The sequence below is a fragment of the Myotis lucifugus genome, unplaced genomic scaffold, assembly GCF_000147115.1.
Source record: "Myotis lucifugus unplaced genomic scaffold, Myoluc2.0 scaffold_54, whole genome shotgun sequence".
Taxonomy (NCBI): Eukaryota; Metazoa; Chordata; class Mammalia; order Chiroptera; family Vespertilionidae; genus Myotis; species Myotis lucifugus.
In genome coordinates, this window is record NW_005871102.1 from 5,992,539 (window position 1) to 6,015,213 (window position 22,675).

The following is a 22,675-nucleotide window of genomic DNA, read 5'->3' on the forward strand; positions in this document are numbered from 1 at the left end:
GGAACTTTTTTAAAGGGTCGCGGCATTAGAAAGGTTGAGAACCCCTTCTCTAGAGGAAACCTGGGGGGGTTGGAATAGGTCCCCTGTTTGCTCCCTTAGTTTAGGGACCTTCCCCAATGTTTTCCCCTTCTGGCCAGTGAAAGAAGCTTAGTACCAGTCTCTGCAAACCCCTCCTCCGGCCCCAGGATCCTGATGAAGCCCCTCCTGGCAGGATGTGACTGAGGAGGGCTGTTTAGTGGGGGGGGGGGGGGGGCGGCCCTGTGGGTGTGGCCGGAGGGGGAGCCAGGCCCACTCCCAGGAGGCAGTGGGAGTGCAGACACTGGGGAACAGCAGTCGCCTCCCCAGCGCTCACTGGCTTGAGCCTGGTATGTGCCAAGGCAAAGGGTTAGGTAGGGTCGAGTTTTCCTGGATTCTGTTTAGTCCCAGCTGCACTCACTGCCTCTGGTCTGTTCCCCATCACCCTGACACCCACATTTCTCTCGTTCCCAGCTTCACCCATCGGGGATTTTTCCCATCTGTGTGTATGTGTGGCAGTGCCCAGTGGGTGAGCCATAAGGAAAGGAGGGACGTGTCAGGGCTCTGTGCCAGCTGAGGGGCCTAGTTGAGCCCTGGTGGCTATGAGACGGGACCTCGGGCTTCAGTTACATGAAGAGAGCCAGTCCTCTGCTCTTCAGGCCCCATGTGGGGTTGGCTGTAGGGGCGATGGCAGTGGAGGCATTGCCTGGGGAGCCCAGAGCTCAGGGCACACATTGCCTGCCCCTCCGCCTCATCAGCGGCTGCTCACTTCTCCTGCAGATGATCGACCAGGGCTTGATTCTGCAGGACGGGTCCTACTTCCGAGACCTGTGGAACATTCTGGACTTCGTGGTGGTGGTTGGTGCGCTGGTGGCCTTTGCTTTGGCGTAAGTAACTCTCTCTCCTGTTGGATTACCTTCCCCCCCTCCCTCCCTCCTGAGACCCTGGCCCAGGGGAGGCCATCTCCAGGGACAGCAGCACCCTGAGTGCCAGGGCTGTTGGAAGAGGAGCAGGGAGAGTCACTAAGGAGTGGTCCGAGGCCTGGCGCTCCTTTCCTGGAGATAATTAAACGTGGGCAGGGGCTCCCCTGTGTGGGCAGTGCCTCCATGGGCTCAGGGAGGGAGCCCGGCGTGGCTGCTGGACCCTTTCATTGCTCGATTCTCTCGAACAAAGAGGCAGTTCTGGGAGATTTCCTCAGCTGGGACCTTTCATCTCTCCCTGCGGCACCCCCACCTCCAGACTCAGCTGCCTCGTAGGGAAGTCATGTGGCCACTGCGCCAGGTTGAGTTTGTGAGCCTTCTGGGCTCCTGCACGGAGATGCGGTGCTGCCTGGCCCTCGGGTATCGGGTCCTCAGTGTTCAGTGAAAGGCTTCGGACAGGCAGGGGGCGGGGACAGCGCCTCAGGAGGGGACACAGGAGAGGACAGGACCCTGTGTGTGACCCTACACTCCACCCCAGGCCCTCACTCTTCATTCCCATTGCTCTACACGCTGCTTGCCTAGCTCAAGTCAGGTTGCCAGGTGCGCTGTCCTGCACTGGATGCTAAATCGTAAACTCACCGCTTATAATGGCTTGTCAACGCAAATAGTTTAAAAGAAAAATAGCGATTCTGCTCCCACCTCCCCCTCCCCCGACTTGGGCCTGGGCATCAGTCAGTCTCACGCAGGCTCTGTGGCAGCTGGTGCCAGAGCTTCCCGTTGCTGTGTGCCATCGTCGCAGGGCACGAGGGGAGGTCAGGACTCCCTGCCACGCAGGGGAGCTGGATCGCAGCCGCATCTGGCCTTTCCTTCCTCAGTCCTGGGCCGGGAAGGAGCATGAGTCAGTCTGCCTCTTGATGCCAGCAGGATCCGGAATTCCCACACTGGCTTTTATTCTTCTCACTGAAGTATGTCACTCTCCTGACACCGACATGGGGCCCGAAGATGGATAAGGTCTGTGGAAGGCATGCAGAGCTCGCCGCAGCGGCAGAGCTGGTTCTGTCATTGTTCAATGACTTACACAGGCTCAGGCGATTTTAGATTTGGAAGGGGAAATCCTTGAGGAGCCCCAGGATCTGGTACTCGGGTGCTGGTGTAGCTTTGGGAGCTTGTGTTTGGGAAGGCGTGAAGGGGGGCACCTGGGAAAGGAATAACCATTTAGAACTGAAATGCGAGTCTCTGCTCACGGTCAGCAGAGCATAGGAACATTAGAACCATCATCTCACCTGACACCTGGCTGCATCCAAGGCAGTCCCCCTCAAACCTCAAGCTTTGCCTTTTTGGCTTCTTTCTTGGCAGCACCCCAAGAAAGAACTGAAAGCGCGGGGGTCTCCCAAAGGAAGCTCTGAGTACACATTAATCTTGTAGAGGGGACAAAAGAGTGGACAGAGTTCTGCTTCATGCAAAGAAGACCCATTTACCACTGAGCGAGACAGGTCGTCCAGCTCCATTGTTCTGGGGAAGCAAATGAAGGATTAAAATTAAATTTAGCCGTCAGGTAGCCCATTAACTGGACGTAGGCTGCCGGCTGAGCTGGAATTGGAAATTTCCAGCAGTGAGCGGAGAGAAAGATGCTGTTCGGCGAGACTCCAACTTGAAGAGTCCCCTCGAGAGAGACTTTACCTGACTGCGCCAGGCAGGGACACTACAGATGATTAATGCCCATGGACTCTTGGGATGCCCAGGGCTGTATTATACTCTGGCTGCCTTGGGAGGGTGGAGGGACAGAAAAAGTGAGAGCCACATGGAGCGAGTGCCTGAAAGAGAGAAGTTCCCAGTCTACCTGCTCTTGGCATTGAGTCCCAGTATGCATGTGTCCTCTGTGACATGTGCTGTTGGAGGGCCCTCTGTGGAAAGTGGGCTTGGAGACCGTCATCATATGGAGGCCATGGGTGGGAATGCCCAAGCATTTTCTCTTGATTAACAAGCCCAGATTTGGGAGATGGTTGGTCGTAAATGGCATCTCAGCAGTGAACAGATAGAAAGATGTTGTTTCGAGAGACCCAGAACCAAACAGAATGAAATGGACCCATCAGGGAGCACGGCCCCATCCGTGTGGTAACCAACAATATGGATACCGAGACCCAGATGTTAGCCCCCTGCACAGAACCTTCCCAGCCATGGGAGAGCCAGGTCCTGCGGGATTAGGAAAAACCACTCACACTGTCCTCACATTTGAAAGGAGTTTTAGAATAATTCAGGTCAGAGGAGGTCATGAGGGGAAGTGTCAGCTCCGATCATGTGACCCGCCAGCCATCTGCTTAATCCACACTGGCAGAGGCACAGCCTAGCATTATGAATTAGTCTCCAGCTGGTATGTGTGAGGGGGTGTATCTGGCTGGACTTCAGCCAGTACCTAGACCTTCTTAGAAAGATCAGCCGATGAGAAGGTTTGGGGTGTTTAGAATGTGAAGACTAAGAGCCAAGACATAAGGTCACTAGCTTGACCAGATTGAATAACAAAATTGCTAGGAGACGGTCCACTGCTCTGCTGTCTCCTGCCGCGGCTCCGAGCTTGGACTAAAATGCCTTCCAGTGAGAGTATGGTGCTGTGTTTGCCAAGGAGAAATGTGCAAAGGCCAACATGAGTGTGTTCAGGGAGCTTGTTGAGGTCCACATGCAAGAAGGAAAGAATTCTGCACTAACCAGTTAGCATAGACCAGGCTCTGGTCCCAGAGCAAAGAAAGAAGCAGAGGATGTAGAGCTCATGGGTGACCCCGAAATGCTGAGGGATGGGTCAGGAAGAAGAGGGACCCTCCCACTTGGCCACAGCTAAGCATTACGAGGTCAAAGTGCTGGCCTTGGAGTTCCCTCTCCAGAGACGAGCGCTGCCAGTACAGAGGCGAGAGCTGCCTCCTCGTTTCCATGGGGCTTGGAGTTTAGAGCGCTTTCACCTCTGTATGTCATTTGTCCCGGACAGGCCTGCTTTATACTTGAGAAATGAATTGCCTGAGGTTCGACTATTTGACTTGTGCATAGCAAAGCCAGTTCTTAAACAATTGATTTTTTAATTTTATTTCAAGTTTAGGGCTTTCTCCATGACATGACGCTCTCCTCTGTCTCAGATATTCTAGTTAGTTCCAAGCCATTACCCCTGTCAGCTCCAAGCAGTGGCTTGGTGTGGCTCTGTCCTCGGCCTCCAGCTGCTTCTGCCTCTGCCTGGAGATGGACAAGGCCTGTGTGCCTGATGGAGAAGGCATCTCTGACCTTGTCCATCTTGCTTTTCTGTCTGTACCTGGTTCTTCCATGAGCCCTCATCGGCCCCGGTCTGATGAAGGATGCTAGAGCAGACAGCTCAATGTTTGAGCTCGGGAACCGCTGGTTCCTTGGCTGTTTCCTTCTTTGGCTAAAAGCCTCCAGTGGTTTCCGCGTGGAAAGGCATTGTGACATCAGAAATAAAAACATAAGATTGAGAGTCAGGTAGCCTTAGGTCTGAATCTCAGCCCTCTTCACTGTTAGCTGCCTTCGCTCTCTGGACATCCACTTGCTCATCTGTACGTGGAAATTAAAAATAACTGTTTTTTGATCTTGTGAGAATTAAATAAGGTGAAATGCATTCAGTGTTCAATATGGTGCTGAGCATTTAGAAAGTGGGTAATAAATGGTAGTTATTTTGCCTATCAAATAATAGCCCAGACACTTTTTAGCAAGGCTCAGGGCTCCTTCCAGCACGGCCCCTGCCCTCGCCTTCCCCTCAGCAAACCTGTCTATTCCTAATGCAAGACATGCCCTCAGACCCCCTGCTGTTCTGTCCTGGATTTGGGGCGGGGGTTGGGGGGGGATGGAAGGCCATGCCACCCAAGGAGGGAAGGCTCTCCAGGACGCGACACCCCCACTCTGTCCCCCGTGCAAGGAGAGTTGGGTTCTAGCAGAAACCCACTTGAGAGCATGTTCTTCGAGGACAGGGGCCTGGAAGCTGAAGGGCAAGATCGCAGTGAGTGATGAGTGATTACGCGTGAAGGATCTGGAGGGCCACTTGGCAACTGAGCTAGAAAAGTCTCGTCTTTTACTGATGAGACATAAGAGAAACATGGCGTTATTTTCTGGAGAGCTGCCGGGAGCTTACCAAGTAAGTGGGAAGTAAATGGAAGATCGTGTGGCCCAATTAAGTCCCAATTAAAGTGGGACCAGGGTGTCCTAGCCTGTGAAATTATCCTCAGACTTTAATATTAGAGTCCATTTTTAAACCTGGTAAAATTTCACTCATTAGCCAGGCAGTGTAAAAAAAACAATAATAAATCTGATTATATATTTAATAGCAACAACTAGCAAAGGATTATGGGATGGTTATATTTAAATGATGTATAAAAAAAGCACATGAATTAAAGTGCTGGAAGAGTTTGTGCTGCTAGTTTGATAAGACCTCTCCTGTGCGGTCTTGCTGACTTGGACATCAGCTTGGATAATTCTTACATGCGTGGGTTTGGGAAAGGTCCTTTGGCCGAGCGGCTAGGCCCTAGCCCATGTGTAAATAAGGGTCTGTTTCAATGAACGGGGGCTAAGTTGTTGAGGCCATTCCTGACTCTCTGGCTTTGTTACCCAGCATCCCTTTCACTTCAAATGGCAATTTTCAAACCAGCGCTGAACATATGTTAACACAACTGAGAATGCAAACGAGCCTTTCTGCAGCCACTCAAAATCAGAGCTTTTCAGCGGCTCCTCTGCACTGTGAGGCCTGTTTGGAAATGGTTTACTTTTGACCCATGTCTGATTACTCTCCCTGACTCAAATCTGTGGGAGTCAAGAGTGGGGCACAGAGTCCCATTCTCACAGTAGGTGGACAGCTACACTCCGCCCCTAGGATCGGAGCGTACCATCATGGCGCCCCGTTTTCCTAAACAAGGGACACCCCCTAGGGTGGTCAGAGATCCCCTTGGTTCCATAGTATGATATTATATTGGGATTCTAGGGCATAATTTATTGTAGAGAGAAAATTCTGTCCTCTACCCAGCTGTGTGGGAGGAGTGAGAATGCTTGAGCCTTTCTTACTAAGATGGGTGTCAGTATGAACCTCCGAGGACCTGCTCAGATGCTTCTGAATGTAAAGGTATTGGGGTTAAGGACCTGGTCAAGCAAAAGTGAGCGCCTGGAGTGTGGGACCCTTGACCACCTGCCCGGCCATTGATTCCACTCTATTCTCTCACTTTGGGGATACGGAAGGTTCTCCTACACGTAGCTTTTGCTCAAGATGAATGCAGCCAGCGGGGGGGCGGTTTGCGGGGGTGACCTATGTCCTATGTTGTTGTTTTCGTAAACTTTTCAATCAAATGATTCCGGTTTTCCGTAGCATTGAGCATACAGTTACACTTTGATTTGTTGACTTGAGGCCTGTCTTCCCTGCTAGACTGGGTGTTTCAAGAGGGGAGGGATCTCGTTTGTTTTGTTCACAGCTGTGTATCCAGCACCTAGAAAGAGTCGCTGACGTATGTCAAGGACTCCACCAATGCTGTTATATGAACGCATAAAGGGATACTTGACTGACCAACCTGGTATCCTGGGTGAGAAGATGCTGTTGCCATTTAGGGGAAGGTATTATCTCTGCCCGCTTAACATTTGGAGATTATCCCATGATGGATTTAAGGTTTAGGGGGCCTTGGGTTTACTTCCCAAATTAGTATCCATTTGTCATTTGCAGTGAAATTAATATAATTTTGAATACGGGACCATTTACTGAGTAAAATGGTATTTAGAAGTTTTTGTGGTATATGGTGGTATAACATAGGTTTGTGGCACATTAAAAAAAATTTTAAGAGAAATTATCTTCACTGCAACCAGCAACTAAGAACCAAAGCCTGAATGCTAGGCACTGCCTCATAGCAGCAGGCCGGGTCATGAGGTACTGCAGCTCACTCTCCAGGCCATCTTATGCAAGGCCCACCTCCCGGCCGCCGGTGCCTCGCAGTTAAGAGGACCTCGGGGATCGGTTCCGGCCCTGGAAGCCGGTGCGCTGTTTGACGGAGTCCAGAGCAGAGCCCGCTGGTGCAGAGCAGAGCCCGCTGGTGCAGAGCAAGAGCTCCCAGCACCACAGCCCAGCTCGCCCTGCCAAGGCCGGGCGCTCGCTCAGCCTCTCTGAGTCTCTTCTGTAAAACAGGGATAGTAACACCTACGCCCTAACGTGATTAGGGCGTCCAAATAAAGCGTTGCACTGCAAGTGCTTAGCTCAGACTCTAGCCAGGAAGAAACATGTAAAAAGCTAGCTCTCCTTATTTCATCTCAAGTATTTTACATTTATGCTCTCACCCTTTTTTTTGATATGTTTTTAAAATTAATTTTAGAGAGCGGGAGAAGGGAGAGAGAGAGAAACATTGGTGTGTGAAAGAAACATCTATCGCAACCTGGGTATGTGCCAAGCTGTTGTTACGCCTCACCAGTAGAGCTCAGATGATTTTTTCCCCAAGTTGTACAGTAAATAGCTCACGATGGACAATTGGTCATTTAATTTATCAAAAGCCATCCCTTCGTGTGACATGGGGACCCTGACAGACCACGCCTTCCCCATATTTCGAGGCAGTTTTATGGTGTCGCTCATCTGTGCTTTATAAGATGACAGAGTGCCCCTCCTAGCTTGATCACGTGGCCCCTGTTTGAATGAAGTCCTTCATGAGCATAAATATGGCAGGATGACTTGAATGCCCTTCGAGAGAGGTGAACTCTGGCCCAGAACAGGTGTAATTCCTCCAGCTGGTTTCTTATAAATTCACTGGAAACAGTAAGTGTTTGTCTAAAGATGACTAAAGAGATGGAAATAAAAGCCCGCATTTAAAACTTCAGTTACTCTAGGCTCAGTGGAATGAAGTACGATGATGGAGGCAGCCGCACCCTCTGCCTTTGCAAGTGGGAGGGGGTGGGAGCGCGTGGGTGCTGGCCTGCCTTTCACAAAGCCTGTGGGCTCTGCGGTGCCAAGGCCGAGAGGCTGTGAGCGGGACCTCACAGGCCTGTGCGCCTCCAGTTTCCTGTCTTGTACGGTTCCCTTTGTCCATGAAGTGTCTGATCTTCTTTCTCCCCATCCCTTCTTCTCTCTTTTAAACTGCTTTCTGCTCGGATCCTCCATAGAAACGCTTTGGGGTAAATATTATTCTCAGTTTTCTTTGAAGGAAGAACTCGGGCCTGGGTGGGAGGAGGGAGAAAGCATGCTTGGGAAGGAAGAGTGACTGGTGAAGGAAGGCACAGTGCGTTTACGTGAGCGGTGAGTTTCCACTGAAAGGAGTCGCCAAGCCTTCTTGGGACGTGACCCTTCTGATTGGTTTGAATATGGATTTGGCTTTGCCTTTTTTAGATAGGTAGATAGATGACCCTGATACAGTAAAAAGAGTTTATAAAATATACAAAGCCCCTGCATGCAAAAGACCTTATCGATGTGACATGTTTGGATTATCTATGTTCACCTCCAGGGTTGACTAAAAGTGACTTGTAGGTCATGGCCTATAACCTTTAAGAGGGTCTTTAAATTTACAATCTGAGCATAGCCAGCATTTCTTGAATTACATTAGATGTCTCCGACCTGGGATGGACGTACCTCCCTATCGGGGGTGGGGGTGACAGGCAGGGCCCATCGGATGTTCTGGGCCCCATTGCTCAGGTGGTCGGTGTGATGGTCGCCTGGGCCCACACGAGGGAAGAACCAGAGCCTGAGCTCACTGCTGAGAGTCTCATCCGCACCGTCTGCGTGTTTTACAAACTGCAGTTGTTTGAATTGAATGCAAAGATCTCAGGGGATGAGCAGGGCGGAGAGAGAGATTGCAGGTTGATTTATTCACTTCATTCAAACTAAAAAGAAATGTATCTGTAAGGAGCAAACGTTGCCAAGAGGCTGCAGAGGGTGGGCCATTGGCTGTGGGGGAGGATGGAGGTGGGCAGGCACTGCAGTCTGGGCCTTCTCCCAGCGCAGGGCTCTCTGCAGTCTGTGCTGGGCGCACAGCATCTCAAATGGGGAGGGACTGCGGGAAGAGCCAGCCATACGGATCACTGGGGTGTGAGCCAAGGTCCTGGCAAGAAGCCTGCATGACATGCCGTCTCTGGAATAGGCAGCCCAGCACAGCATGGGTGTTAGGTCCCCACCAGCCTTCCTCACCCTGCTCTCCCCTGAGCTGACAAGCTCTGCTGAGGTGACAAACCTAGAGCCAAAGACAGGGCGAGGTCAAGTCCCCTAAGGAGACTTGCTCTCAACCATGGGGTACTAATTCCTTTAACCAATGTCATCGGCAAGTCTACCACTGCAGAAGCAGTAGCCTGGACACAGCGGGGATCCACAGTGTGTGACCATCATGTTCCCTAGTCAAGTTCTCTTCCTTGTTCATTTTGCCAGTGAGCTACTTAGCAACATTCCACTGGCTGATAGGGAGAGGAAGTGGTCATTAACATGTGTGCATGGATGCCTCTGTGTGTGTGTGTGTGTCCCTCTATGTGAGGATTCTTATGTGTGTGTGCATATGAGAGTGTGCACACTGGGGAGTGCCTTGAAAAGTTTCCCAATGCATGTTTTGTGGCGTCTCCCAGAAGGACCCAAGTCCTGGCCTTTGGCCTACCTCTCCCCCTTTACTCCGTGGTTAATGCAGAAATGTGAATGTCATTTTCATTTCTCCCCGTCCTGGGCTTCCCCGGGGGCTTTTCCCCTGCAGAACCAACAAGGGGCGGGACATCAAGACCATCAAGTCCCTGCGGGTGCTCCGTGTGCTGAGGCCTCTGAAGACCATCAAGCGCCTGCCCAAGCTCAAGGTAATGCTTTCTGAGTTTCTTCCCAACAAGTCCCCTTTGCCCATCCTCTCTCTGCAGCCACGGTTGGCTTGCTCTTGTAGAATTGTATCTGGGAATATTCCTGTATTTGGGAATATCCCATCTACCTGGCAGCATCCCAGGAAATCTATGAAGGGGCTTTTGCCTCTTGCATTCGGCCTCAGGCAATAGTTATACACTCTGGTTGTGGCCTGTCATTCAGGAAAAACCGTGTGACTGTCCCAGAGCCTCCCCAGATGGAAGCAGCGGGGCCGCTGTCTGCGGTCTCCACACTGGGTCAGGCCAAGTAACCAGGGTGTTTCCCTCCTTGAGATTCTGGAGCAGGACTGACTCTGGCACTGACCCTTCCTGTTTTTGAGGCACAGATAGGTCAGTTGCTTGCCCAAGAACAGAGGCATTTGGGGCAGAAGCAGAGAAGAAACGGGGAAGTGAGCTAGGGTGAGTTAGGGTCTTCCTGTTGCCAGGAGCTGTGTTTGCCTGCGCAGGCAGGTCATCTGGTTCTCCTGCTCCTGACAGGTGCCCTCCCCGATTCTTCCTGCCCTCGGGGTGTGCTTCCCCAGTCCAGTCCTGTTTGCTACAGGTTGAACCTGCCTCCCCCAGACACATCCATTGCTATTATGGAAGCGGAAGTGTCCTGGGAGAAAAGTTGTCTCCTGAATCCCTGTGAATGACAGCCAGCCCTGCTTCCTAGTTCCCCTTCCTCATTAGGTTCACATATTCTAGAATATTCCCCACCAACCCCTCTGCCTCCCCCATGCTGCCCTCAGCACACTGTTTCCCTTTCTGCCCTCTGGCTCTGCAGAGGCAGCAAAACCAGCTGGATTTTATCAAAGGCTGGGACGGCAGGGAAGTCACTTCTGAAAGTCCCCTACCTAGCAGGGCCATGGCTTCCTCTTAGAGCCCAAGGCCCTGGTCACCTGCACAGGTTCCCAGGAGGCTCATGCCCCACAGGAAGTGTCCTCACTGCCTGCTTTCCCCGGCCCTGCCTTCCCGCCAGGAGGAGGCACCTCCCACGGTGCCGGGCAGTCTTTCACGTGCTGCTTGTTACAGCCCTCCACCTGGTGAAGGGCCCAGCGCTGGGCCTGGACTGGGTCAGTGCCCACAGGTATTCGTTCCCTTCTGTCCCACCCCAACCAGATTTGGCCGGGAGACCTGGGCCCTGACCACTCTTGGTAGCTGCCGTCTTGTGTCTCATCTCTTCCACTCTATGTGGGGTCCTGGGGAGGGTACAGGTGGCGTGATGCGATTAGTTAACAGACTGGAGGGCGACCCCACCCTTGGTTAATTCCGTTTAATGAAGAAGAGCTGGCTCCTCTCTCTGCTGCTCGGTCACCGAGGGAGATGTGGATGGCTCTGACGGTTCCACAAGGCTGCGTGTCACTCACAGTCCCTGCAGTGGTGAACTAATTACACCAGCAGTGTTCACCCCGCCCTGCGAAGAGCGACTGCAGAGATGCGATGCCACCGTGCACCAGACTCTCCAGTGAGCTAAACCTAAAAACCTAGAAAATAACCTAAAAATGGCTTGCAATGTGTTGAGGTCCCATGTTCCTTCTCATGGCTTCGGGCTTAGAGCGGCTTCTCCCAAGAGGAATCCAGTGTCCCTTTAACTGAATATCCTGCGTTGGCGCACCTGGTCTTCCATGTCCACCCCAGGGTGGCTGTCCATCCCTTCCCATACCACCTATTACATCTTTATTCCAGCTTTCACCTGGAGAACATTTATGTGAAGGGTTGAATGTAATTGGAGCAAACTTGCATTAAAATGGACAAAGATGATAGTTTATTTCATTCCAACCCATTTAGAAAGGTAAAGAGAAAAGGACATACTCAGTATACGAATCAAATCTAAGAATTTGTCACCAAATACATGTACGATCAGGGAACAAGCTATTTAATGGCTGAAATGGGCTGACCGAACCCAAAGATCCCTTTCTGCAACAAATTTCTGTCTTCCCACCAGATAGAGTGCACCTAATGGGGTTCCTCAAAGGGTTCTTCCATTGCCCGATGCACCTGTCTCTCTTGCTCTGGGGTCGCTGTCAGATTCAGAGCATGTGTCCCCTTCTCAGGTGGTGGGTCCTTGTAGTCGTGACCAGCTTGGAAGCCAGCTCTGAATCCCATGAGTGTCACTGCTTAGCAAGGCGATGTCTCCTGAGGCACCTTCTCAGTGGGCTGGCTCAGCTCTAGGCAAACGCGCAGGCCCTTCCGGGACTCACACCCTGGGCTCTTCTGTGCACAGGCCGTCTTTGACTGCGTGGTGACCTCATTGAAGAACGTCTTCAACATCCTCATTGTCTACAAGCTCTTCATGTTCATCTTTGCTGTTATCGCCGTTCAGCTCTTCAAGGGAAAGTTCTTTTATTGCACGGACAGTTCCAAGGACACAGAGAAGGAGTGCATGTAAGTGCCACCACACATCCCGTCCCCACCGCTCACTTTCTGCTGAAGTGTGTTCCCAGGAGGCCCATGCGACCTCCATACGTAGCTCTATTCTTTCTCATACCCTTCACATTCCTCTTTTAGAAGAAGGCAAAATGGGAGGTTGCTAAACTTTTATTGAGTATATAGAATCTTTTTTGTATCCGACATGGTACCTGGCATTCTACCTCATATATATATATATAATCTTAAATCTTTATAACCATCTTTTGAGATAGGTTTTATTTGCATCTTCTAGATGTGGAGCTGCGGCTCTGAAAGTTTAAGTTACTGAAAGGATTAGGAGTCAATCTTCTATGTCTGTTGGGCACCAAATCCCATTTTTATTCCACAGTGATACATTGCCTTGAATAAAATTCCTTTTTCATTGCATCTGTACGCTGATCAGTTACCCTGCATCATTGAAGTCCAAAGAATTCCCTGACTCCCTATGAGCTATAGTGAAGGGGCTCTATTTCATTTCTGCACTGGTTTTAGAGGCAACTATGTAGATCACGAGAAAAACAAGATGGAGGTGAAAGGTCGGGAATGGAAGCGCCACGAATTCCACTACGACAACATCATCTGGGCTCTGCTGACCCTCTTCACCGTCTGACCCTCTTCACCGTCTCCACAGGGGAAGGATGGCCTCAGTGAGTGACGAGCTTGCTTGTCTGTGAGCTGGGGTGGGACCATGTGGTTGCCTTTGAGAATCCGATTCAAGATGAACCAGGGTAACCCTTAGTTATTATACCAGGGAGAGTAAGTAGCTCTGAGTGGGTGAGAGAGGAAGAATGGAAATCCTTAAGGCAAAAATCGAGAGGGAGATGACAACGTCTGGGAAATATTTGAAACTCTTAATGTTTTAGCCAAGTATTGAGGAGTTGAGTGGACCCATTGTACTCCTGTAGAACAAGTAAGTTTTGAACAGCTTTCTATCCCTTACAAGAGTCCCTGGGAGTTGTTTTAAACAGATTTCTCCTCCAAGCTCGCCCAACACCTGAGGATTGAGGGTTAGGGATGAGCTGGCAGAACCCCGAGACACTTTCTGTGATCACACCTCTTCTAAAGAAGACAACAATGTCGTTTCTTTTTTTCCAAAAGATTTTTTTATTTTTTTTAAGAGAGGAAGGGAGAGGGGGAGAGAGAGAGAAATGCGGATGTGAGTGAAACATCAATTGGCTGCCTCCTACATGCCCCCCTACCAGGGATCCAGTCCACAACCCAGGTATGTGCCATGACCAGGAATTGAACAGGCAACTTTTTGGTGCATGGATCGATGCCCAACCAACTGAGCCACACCGGCCAGGGAAGAATGTAGTTTTTATGCTACCCATAGCTGTGCAGTGGCTTCTCAGAGACTTGGCAATCACTAAGACGCCCCTTTCTGGAGGCAGCATGCTCTAGTTGGCAGCAAAATGCCAAGTGGAAATCCAGGAGTCTCTTGGTATTGAATATGACAACCTAAACCCATGGTCGGCAAACTGCGGCTCGCGAGTCACATGCGGCTCTTTGGCCCCTTGAGTGTGGCTCTTCCACAAAATACCGACTTCTGCACATGGGCCACGAAGTTTCAATCGCACTGTACATGCATGACCGCACATGGTATTTTGTGGAAGAGCCACACTGAAGGGGCCACAGAGCCGCATGTGGCTTGCCAGCTGCAGTTTGCCGACCACTGACCTAAACTATCAAATAATGGCACTCTGTTGCTTAGAAGTTAGATGCCTGATGGAACGGGCTAGAAAAGCAGTGGGTTGAGGGTCACTGAATCCCCACCAACTTGGTTATTATGGACCCCAAATATATTAATGGAGGTTCTGCACAGTCAAGGGGGCCAGACAAGAAAATATAACCGGTGGCATATCTCCTACTGAAACCTTGAGTCAGAGCAGCGGCCGAGACGGCCATCCGCCATCTGTCCCCTCATCCTGTCCCCACAGGGTTTTGCAGCATTCTGTCGATGTGACGGAGGAAGACCGAGGCCCGAGCCGCAGCAACCGCATGGAGATGTCCATCTTTTACGTGGTCTACTTTGTGGTCTTCCCTTTCTTCTTTGTCAACATCTTCGTGGCTCTCATCATCATCACCTTCCAGGAGCAAGGGGACAAGATGATGGAGGAGTGCAGCCTGGAGAAGAACGAGGTAGGCCAGGTGGTCTGCAGCGTGGGCAGCCAGGGCACCAGAAAGGGACTCAGACCAGCAGTGTTGGGAAGGAAGGCAGTTTCCTTCACTTAATATTTATAGGGAGAAGGTGGGGGAAATTACTCAGTCGTTAAGTAAACTTTTTTTGAGCATCTGCTCTGTGGAAGGCCTATAGATGCAGTGCAGAGTCCAGAAGTGTGGTGTATGGTGGGGGGTGATTAAGACACCTGGTCACCTGGCTGTGTTGCTCTGTGACGCATGTTTGCTATAAAGGAAGGGGATATGGCTCATTTACAACTGCTTTTCTAGTAACACGCACAGTTCTGGTAGATTGTAGGGTTCGTTGTTTTTATAATGGAACTGAACTAGAAACTGGGACTATAAGAGAAGTGCATCAAGTGCTATGGGAACGCATAGAGAGATTTTGCTTTCTGACTGAGGGCATCAGATAAGGCTTCCTGCCTAAACATCTTTGCCACATGCCATGTGAAAAGGACATTATTAATAACCAATAAGTCCTTACCCCATGTGACAGGGCCCCACAGTTCTATGTATTCATTTAAGGTGACACGTCAACCCTTCAGTCCGCAGGCCGACGCTTCATCCACTGAGCCAAACCGGTCAGGGCATTCATCCTCTTCTAACCACCTAACAGAGCCACGAATGTGCAAGGCTTGGGGGATTGGGGCTAGGGCCAATAACCAATCACGACTTCCCTGCAGAGGGCGTGTATCGACTTCGCCATCAGCGCCAAGCCGCTCACCCGCTACATGCCGCAGAACAGGCACACCTTCCAGTACCGAGTCTGGCACTTCGTGGTGTCTCCATCCTTTGAGTACACCATCATGGCCATGATCGCCTTGAACACCATCGTGCTGATGATGAAGGTGAGAGGGTGGTGGCCGGAGGCACTGGGGCAGGCGAACCTCGGGGACTCTTCCCTCACAGAGCAATGGCGTGTTCACCCAAGACACCCCACCTTCCCAGTGTGAGGGTCCTTACCTACTTTCCCGTCACGGATTCTCCTTTTGATCTTCTCTCAATCAATAGCCCAGCCTCTGAGTCTTTGGGGCAAAATACAGTGAAACATAGCAGCTTCCCAGTAGTTCCCAAGACCAGAGGTGGTGATGGCAATGAGTTTCAGACAAGGGTGGAAATTTTCGGAGATGTCGGTGATCACAGGGTTCTAATGGAGTTGGAAGAGGTTCGACCTTGTTTAATACTAAATGGGCAAGTTTTAACTCTGGAAAAGGTTTCTGTCCTGCCCACCTTCATCTTGAGAAGACTGGCTTTTGCTAATAAGTAGCCTTGGGGGAGGGTCTGTGCTTCCCTCGGTTTTATTTCGTTCTTCCCTATGGAATATGTAAGTCTTCCCTATGGAATATGTAAGTCTTCCCTATGGAATATGTAAGTCTTCTCTGCAGAATTCCATGCCGGTCTCTCCTGCACCACGTGCCAGAACGCCTCCCGAGGGCAGGGGTGAGAGATGGCCAGCCTCGGGGACACAGAGTACCCCTCTCACTTTAAGGGTTGGTTCTTTCTCTCCTCTTTTCTCTTCCTGGCAGTACTACTCTGCGCCCTGTACTTACGAGCTGGCCCTGAAGTACCTGAATATCGCCTTCACCATGGTGTTTTCCTTGGAATGTGTCCTGAAGATCATCGCGTTTGGCTTCTTGGTACGTGATGGAATGTATCCTCATCCCATTTGGCTCCCCAGCCTTTGTGGGAAGGAGGGTGGGTACCACTACTCAGACACGGTTCGTGTACCTACCCACCTAATGGTGGGCTCCTTTCAACTAACTGCTCAGTAAACTGCCGTGGAGACAAGGCGATGGTGGGTTGGGAGAAAGGGCAAAGGATAGGAGAGCGCCACACTCATCCAGCCGTCAGCTCTGGTCCTGTCCGATTTCGTCAGTGGTCGAGGGGTGACAGTGGGTCTCACTAGCACTGCGATTTATCTGTTGCTAGGGAGCAAAGCAAGGACTGAACTAATAAACCTGGAGTGCTCATTTACTGTAAAAGGCATAAAATTTTATAACTCAAATGGGAAAATAGCTGTCCCTCTTAGCCTCAAACATAGTTGATAATAGGTTTTACCTAATGTGCCTCCTCCCCTTAGTCACACGAAGAGTAATTTCTGCCAACAAAAATGTTTATTAAGCTTATAAAAGCTAATCACCTTTGAAGTGTGTATGTGTGTGGGCGGGAGAGAGAGGTGTGTGTATTCTGGAACTGGGTTTGGGAAGGGTTGGGATGAGTTTTTCTGGCTTGAGTCCTCCTCTGATTTTTCAACTACTCATTATAATCGGCACATTCTTGCATCTGCTCTCCAGAGCGTTAAGCGAACCTAGCCCATTGCCTCAATGTCCTGTAGACAAGAGAGTCCTCTCGGCCCCCAGCCCTTGCTTCAGCGTTTACAGGGAGACCAGTGGGCTGCAGGGAAACCCCTCGACAGCTGTTTCCCCCGATTTCATGTGAGCTTCCATTCCAAACGATACGTGTGTCCGGGTTTCTCTGCAAGAAGGGAAACTTTCCTTGCGAGTGCTGATTGTGGGGTTGCCTTTGCTCTGTTAATGGCCCTTGGAAAAGTCATTAATTTGATGGCTTGGGGAGGAGAGTGGAAGGAAACCCATTGCAGGTGGCCGCATTGTTGTTTGCCTCACTTTCTTTTGAGTGTTTTGAGACTTGAGACTTGGAGAAATAAAAGAGTGAAAAGAAACCACCACCAACAAAGATGCCTGGGTAATAGTCTAGCCCTGAGTGCGGGGTGAGCGGGGTGATAGAGAAGTGGTACCGCAACGAGGGAGGTCTCCCTGTGCATCTTGATTACTTGCATGTGGTGTTGATGCCACCTGTGACTTAAGCCCCCAATTACGTGTCTATGGTAAATGCTGGACACAGACTTTGTCATTCAAGGTTTCGAGGCCTCTCCACACTATGAAAAGCACCACTAGTTCCAGGTACATCTTTACGTTGATAAAGTACTCTAGGTGTTCCATACCTTAACATGCACCGCGTCAGGTCTTCTCAGTGACTGAAATGACCACAGCAGATAGCATCATTAGCATTATTGTTATTCATTTAAATGAGGAAACGGAAGGTCAGAAAAATTGTGTAGTTCTTTTGAGGATTACACAATAAAAGGCAGTAGAATTGGAAAGTGTAATGGGGATAAAAAAGGAAGAAAAAGAGGAGAATGAACATATACTGGTTGTCTATTAAGTACCAAATATTTGACATATTATTCATTTCGGTTTCATAGCAGCTCTAGTCGATGGGCAGTGGTCTTCCTTATGGATGGGCCAGGGCTCAGGCAGATCGAATGCTTTGTCCAGGGTTCCTACAAGGCAGAGCCAGCATTCAGACCCTGGTCTGGCTGACTTGGAAGCCCACACTCTGTCCACCATAACGTACTATTCTGACTACACTGTGGGGGCTCTACCATACTGTCGGAAAGCATCCTCACCTGGAATCCAGGTCTTCTGTCCTCTGAGACCTGACTTTGTATTCTCTATGCTCTATGGGGGGGAGATCCCAGTACTAGGCAGCTGCCCCAGGTTGGGGATAGGAGGAACTTGGAGACTCACCTTGGCTCCAGTCATGAAGGAGTAGGTATTCGCCATGGAAAGTGTGATTGTGAGGCTGTGTGCTCCAGTTTCTCTATATGCCTGGCAGGTACATAGGGTTTTGGAGTCAGATAAGCCTCGCTTTGCTCATTCATAAAATGAGGATAACAATAGCTACCTTGCAGCCTCAGATATTTGTTGTGTGTATCCAATTAGGCAGTATGCCCAAGGCATCTAAGGCTTCCAATCCTGAGTAGGTGTTCATTATACGTAGCTCATCTCCCCACACTCCTTCCCTATCTTTGTCTCTCCCCACTCTTCTTACCAACCCTACCACTCAGTGTTGAATGAACATAGGTATCACTACCTACCTGTAGACTCCATAGGAGGAATAGATGAGTCAAACGAATGCCAAGGGCCTGGCCCAGTATCTGGCGCACACAGCAAGGACTCACTGATGCCAGCCATAGGATGGGAGGGGGTGCACTTCTATGGTGCTATGAGAGAGCTATGGTCAAGCAGGTGACATTGGGAGACCTGTGTGTCCTGTGTCTTTTAAGGAACACAGTCCAAGGTCTTTGCTCACCTGAGCCCTGGAAATGGCCGCATAATCCACTTTTAGGCAGAGTGTTATCTGATTGGTGGATTTTCTGGGTCCTTTGTTTCTCTTCCATCTCCTTCAACTCACTGGCTTTATTACTGCTTCCTTGTACTTTATTTCATTACACCTCCTCGAAAGGAGTAACAGGGCAGAGGAAGAGAGGGGAAATCAAGTCTGATCATCCTATTGCAAATCAGCCGTTGGTTTGAAAGGCTCAATGGAGTTAGAGGGGATTTTGGCATATCTTTCATCTTTAGTCACTTAGGACATCTCTGTGGCTTTTATTAATAATTGAAAGTCAGAACTGTATATTTATAGGGTCACGTGATACAAGATGGATAGAGTTATAGTTGTAGAAATCCTTGAAATAATATTGTAAATAATTTGATTGTCTTGTAGGTGACAATGATCTTTCTTTTTTTGGATTTATGATGATGTTCTTGGCCACAAATCTCTTCCTTACATATAAGCTTTTTAGTGACACCTTCAATAACAAGGTCTTCAAATAGTGATGAAACTGCTTCCCAAATGAGAAATTCCCAAATTAGTAAAGGAGACATAGCATTTCTGGTGAGAAATAGGAAACTGAAGCCAATGATAGAATGAACTTGTACATAAATTAACAAGTTTCCATTCCAAGTGACAAAGTTATGTAATGAAAGTTATCTTTTCCCCAGTTTTTCTTTTCTTCCTGGTTTTCTGTCCCTCCTTTTTCTGATGCCCCATCACTGAATTCTCTTGGCAGAACTATTTCCGAGACACCTGGAATATCTTCGACTTCATCACCGTGATCGGCAGCATCACAGAAATCATTCTGACGGACAGCAAGGTGCATGGCTCATAGAGCTGGTCTTTAAGCTTGACCCTGAAGTAGCATCTAAAAAAGCCCTCCGCACGTTCAGTCTGTTTTAAACGCATCAAACCAAACCTGTAGCCCTCTGAGTGTGGGGAGCTCACTTCCTCACTCCTGAGCTCTAGCCAGAAAATGCCAACATCGGAGGGCCCCGGATCTCCCGGAAGCCTTGTTTCATTTGTGTGACTCACATAGCAGACATCTCCTGGAGTGAGTGGAATGGATAGAGAGAGTGCCAGAAGAGACCTCGTGTCTAGGATTTTTGCCCCCAACGTTGTTAGACCTGAATTGTTTCCCTAAACTGTTCATCTAAAGAAGACTTGGAGAGCTCATAGGAGCTCTCTTAGAATGTTGGAGTAGATCAGTTCGTTGGGCATCTAAGTGCAGAGTTAGGACCTCTTACAGAAGATGAGCAGGTTGTTTCCGTCTAACACAGGCCACCCTCCAGGGTGCTTCCCCACCCTTCTTCCTGGGAATAGACGGCAGGCCTGGGGAGGCTGGGAGAGATGGTCCTCACTGGCCCATCGGCCAGAGATGGGTTAAGCACGAAAGACAGAATCCATGTCCGATTTTATTATCTGAATGAGGGGTAAATATGCAAAGACTAACTAGTGCTCCTATTTTCTAAATGACTCTAATGCCACTAATTCTGTGTTTCCTTTCGGTCCGCCAGCTGGTGAACACCAGCGGCTTCAATATGAGCTTCCTGAAGCTCTTCCGCGCCGCCCGCCTCATCAAGCTTCTGCGTCAGGGCTACACCATCCGGATTTTGCTCTGGACCTTCGTGCAGTCCTTCAAGGTGAGAGGCACCTGCTCCTCTCTGAGGGTCGGGGTGGCCCTGTCAGGGCCGACAGCACAGCCAGGCAGCACGGCGTCATTACACAAGTCCCTTCATCTCTGCCGCTGGTGGAACGGGGGGGGGTGTCAGGAGCACTAGATACACACAGCACGGCTCGGCCGCACAGCGGGCAGCTTATTTCTAACCGGATAGCATCTCATTCTAGAAAAACACCTCAACTTTGTAACTCCGTTATCTCTTCTGTCCACTGAGGCAGGGAGCTTATCTGAGGAGGCATTCCAAAACCTTGTCCATGTATAGAGCCTGTAGTCACTTACCCTCTGCATTTTCAGGGACGTGACAGTGGCTTTATCTCACAGAACAGGACTCCTTGAGGTCTGTTTTATAGCAAGACGAGTCCCAGCACGTCTTCATCAGTGTGTTTCCTGAGCCACTGGGTGTGTGGCGTGCTCACGATTGCCTCTGTGTCCTGTATACCGACAGGATGCCTGGCAAGGGTAACAGGGAGCATCTTTGGAACGTACAGAAGTGTATGTGTAATTAAGTGTAAGTGAAATACCAATACCTGAGACCCACTTTAATGGCAGAGACTTCCAGTAAAAGAAGTTCCCAAACCTATTTAAATATCTTCAGTCTCTAGCAAATACCATAATTAGCTGTTGTTTTTTAAAGGGAAGCTTTTTTAGAAAATATATTTTTGTTGATTTCAGAGAGGGAGAGAGAGATAGAAACATCAATGATGCGAGAGAATCACTGATTGGGTGCCTCCTGCACACCCCATACTGGGGATCGAGCCCACAACCTGGGCATGTACCCTTGATTGGAATCAAACCTGGGACCTTTCAGTCTGCAGGCCGACGCTCTATCCACTGAGCCAAACCAGCTAGGGCCATAATTAATTATTTTTAAGGTTCAGGGGGCCTAAATATTATTCAAATGCCTACTATTTTCCTCTTATACAAAAACAAGTTTTTCCATGACTGTGTTTTAAAAATGAATTTGATGCTATTCAATGATTGAAAGATAAGAAATCACAGAATTGTCTTCTTTGTTTTAATTACTTATATATGGGGTGGGCAAAATTAGGTTTACAGTTGTTTGTATGGAAAAAGACACGCAGGTTATAATTATTTACAATAGCTTTATTAACTCAAAAGGATGTCACAGTGCAACTGTAAACCCTCTTTTGCCCACACTTATCTTTTAAGTCCAAGTTGTGATAAAGAGTTTGCAGTTTCTCATCCTTCACTCTCATCATTGATTCACTTCTCCATCCGGGACCCATGAGCTTGAGGTGTGAGATGTGAGGCCAGTCGTAAGGACGTTCACTCAGGCTCCTCAGAGCAACCTTTGACATTCTTACTGTATCCAGAGTAACTGTTTGATGTGATAGCTCCCACGGAGGCCTTTGGAAAACCACATTTCCAAAGCTAACTGGCAGAGGAGAAATCTAAAACCTTAGTGAGAATTTACTACGAGTCTCAGGTGAATTCAGATTTAGAATTTGAAACCAGATGCTCTTAAAACCTTTTTCTCTAGAAGCCACCCCAACAAGCTATCATTTGTTCGTGAGTCTCTTAAGAACTATGTGTCAGCCTGTCATATTATCGTGATCACCATGTAGGGCAAAGAAAAAGCCTGTCAAAAATTGATGGCCAAATGGTTGGCTTATTTCGGTGAATACACACACTGGTGAAGACAGGTGACACTGTGACGGGTAGGTGTTTCCTTTTTGGAACAGTCCTGGGACAGGCACAAAAGTTGTTTTCCCAACGTTGGCAAACAAAGGCTGCCTCTGCAAATACACAGCAGGGGCCACACAATATAAAACAGCATGGCACTGCCTGTCCCCACCCTCCCAGCCCTGAGCTCAGCCCAGGTCTGCACCACTGCGTTGGCATTTATAAGGTGATAAAGAAGAGATCAGAATGAATCTTCAGTCCTCTCTCCAAAGCTGTGGGAAGGGAGAGATGAACTAGGGCCTGGAGCCCTTGGAGGAGAGAAGGTAGAATAAGGGCAGGAGGTGAACATAGAAGTTGGTAGAAGATAGCACACCCAGGTGGCAAGCAACCTGCCTCTCTACTCTCTCCTTTCAGCAGAGGGAGTCTCCCATGGCCCCTCGAAATGCAACCCACAGATCTCGGGAGTCAGCACTCATTGGAGAGGGGGTTCTCCCACCAACTTTTACCCTTTACTCACATTACCAGAGTCTCCCAGGGCTCTCCATGCGGCGAGATCTGTTGGTGAGCCCTGCGGCTCCTGCCGGCTGAAAGCCTGGAATTGATCCCCTGGGATCTGCACTGTCCACACTCAAGACAGAGTGGAGACGCACAGTTAGTTGTGCCGCCTTTCGGGGAGCTTCCTGGACGATAAAGAAGAGGGATTTGCACGTCAGCACTGAGATCACCGCAGAATTACAGTGCCCACCCTGGCCCCCGAACCCAACTGCCCTGTGCGCATGCACCCAGCCGCCCAGGGCAGTCTCCTGCCTTACATTTCCTCCCCTGGCTCCCTTCACCCCCGTAACTGAGATGTCGTCCCTAAGCGGCAGTTCGCTTGCCCAGT

At 49.6% G+C, this 22,675-nt stretch overlaps 1 protein-coding gene across 1 annotated transcript in view; it reads left to right on the forward strand.

The window, feature by feature from the left end:
• CACNA1E (calcium voltage-gated channel subunit alpha1 E) overlaps positions 1-22,675 on the forward strand; it is a 259,356-nt gene that overhangs the window by 207,539 nt on the left and 29,142 nt on the right. The window contains 11 exon segments of the mRNA XM_023753932.1: positions 796-902; positions 8,046-8,057; positions 9,611-9,707; positions 11,968-12,128; positions 12,645-12,741; positions 12,744-12,799; positions 14,090-14,291; positions 15,014-15,178; positions 15,857-15,967; positions 19,204-19,287; positions 19,985-20,110. Of these exon segments, the coding sequence (XP_023609700.1) occupies positions 796-902; positions 8,046-8,057; positions 9,611-9,707; positions 11,968-12,128; positions 12,645-12,741; positions 12,744-12,799; positions 14,090-14,291; positions 15,014-15,178; positions 15,857-15,967; positions 19,204-19,287; positions 19,985-20,110 (1,218 nt within the window).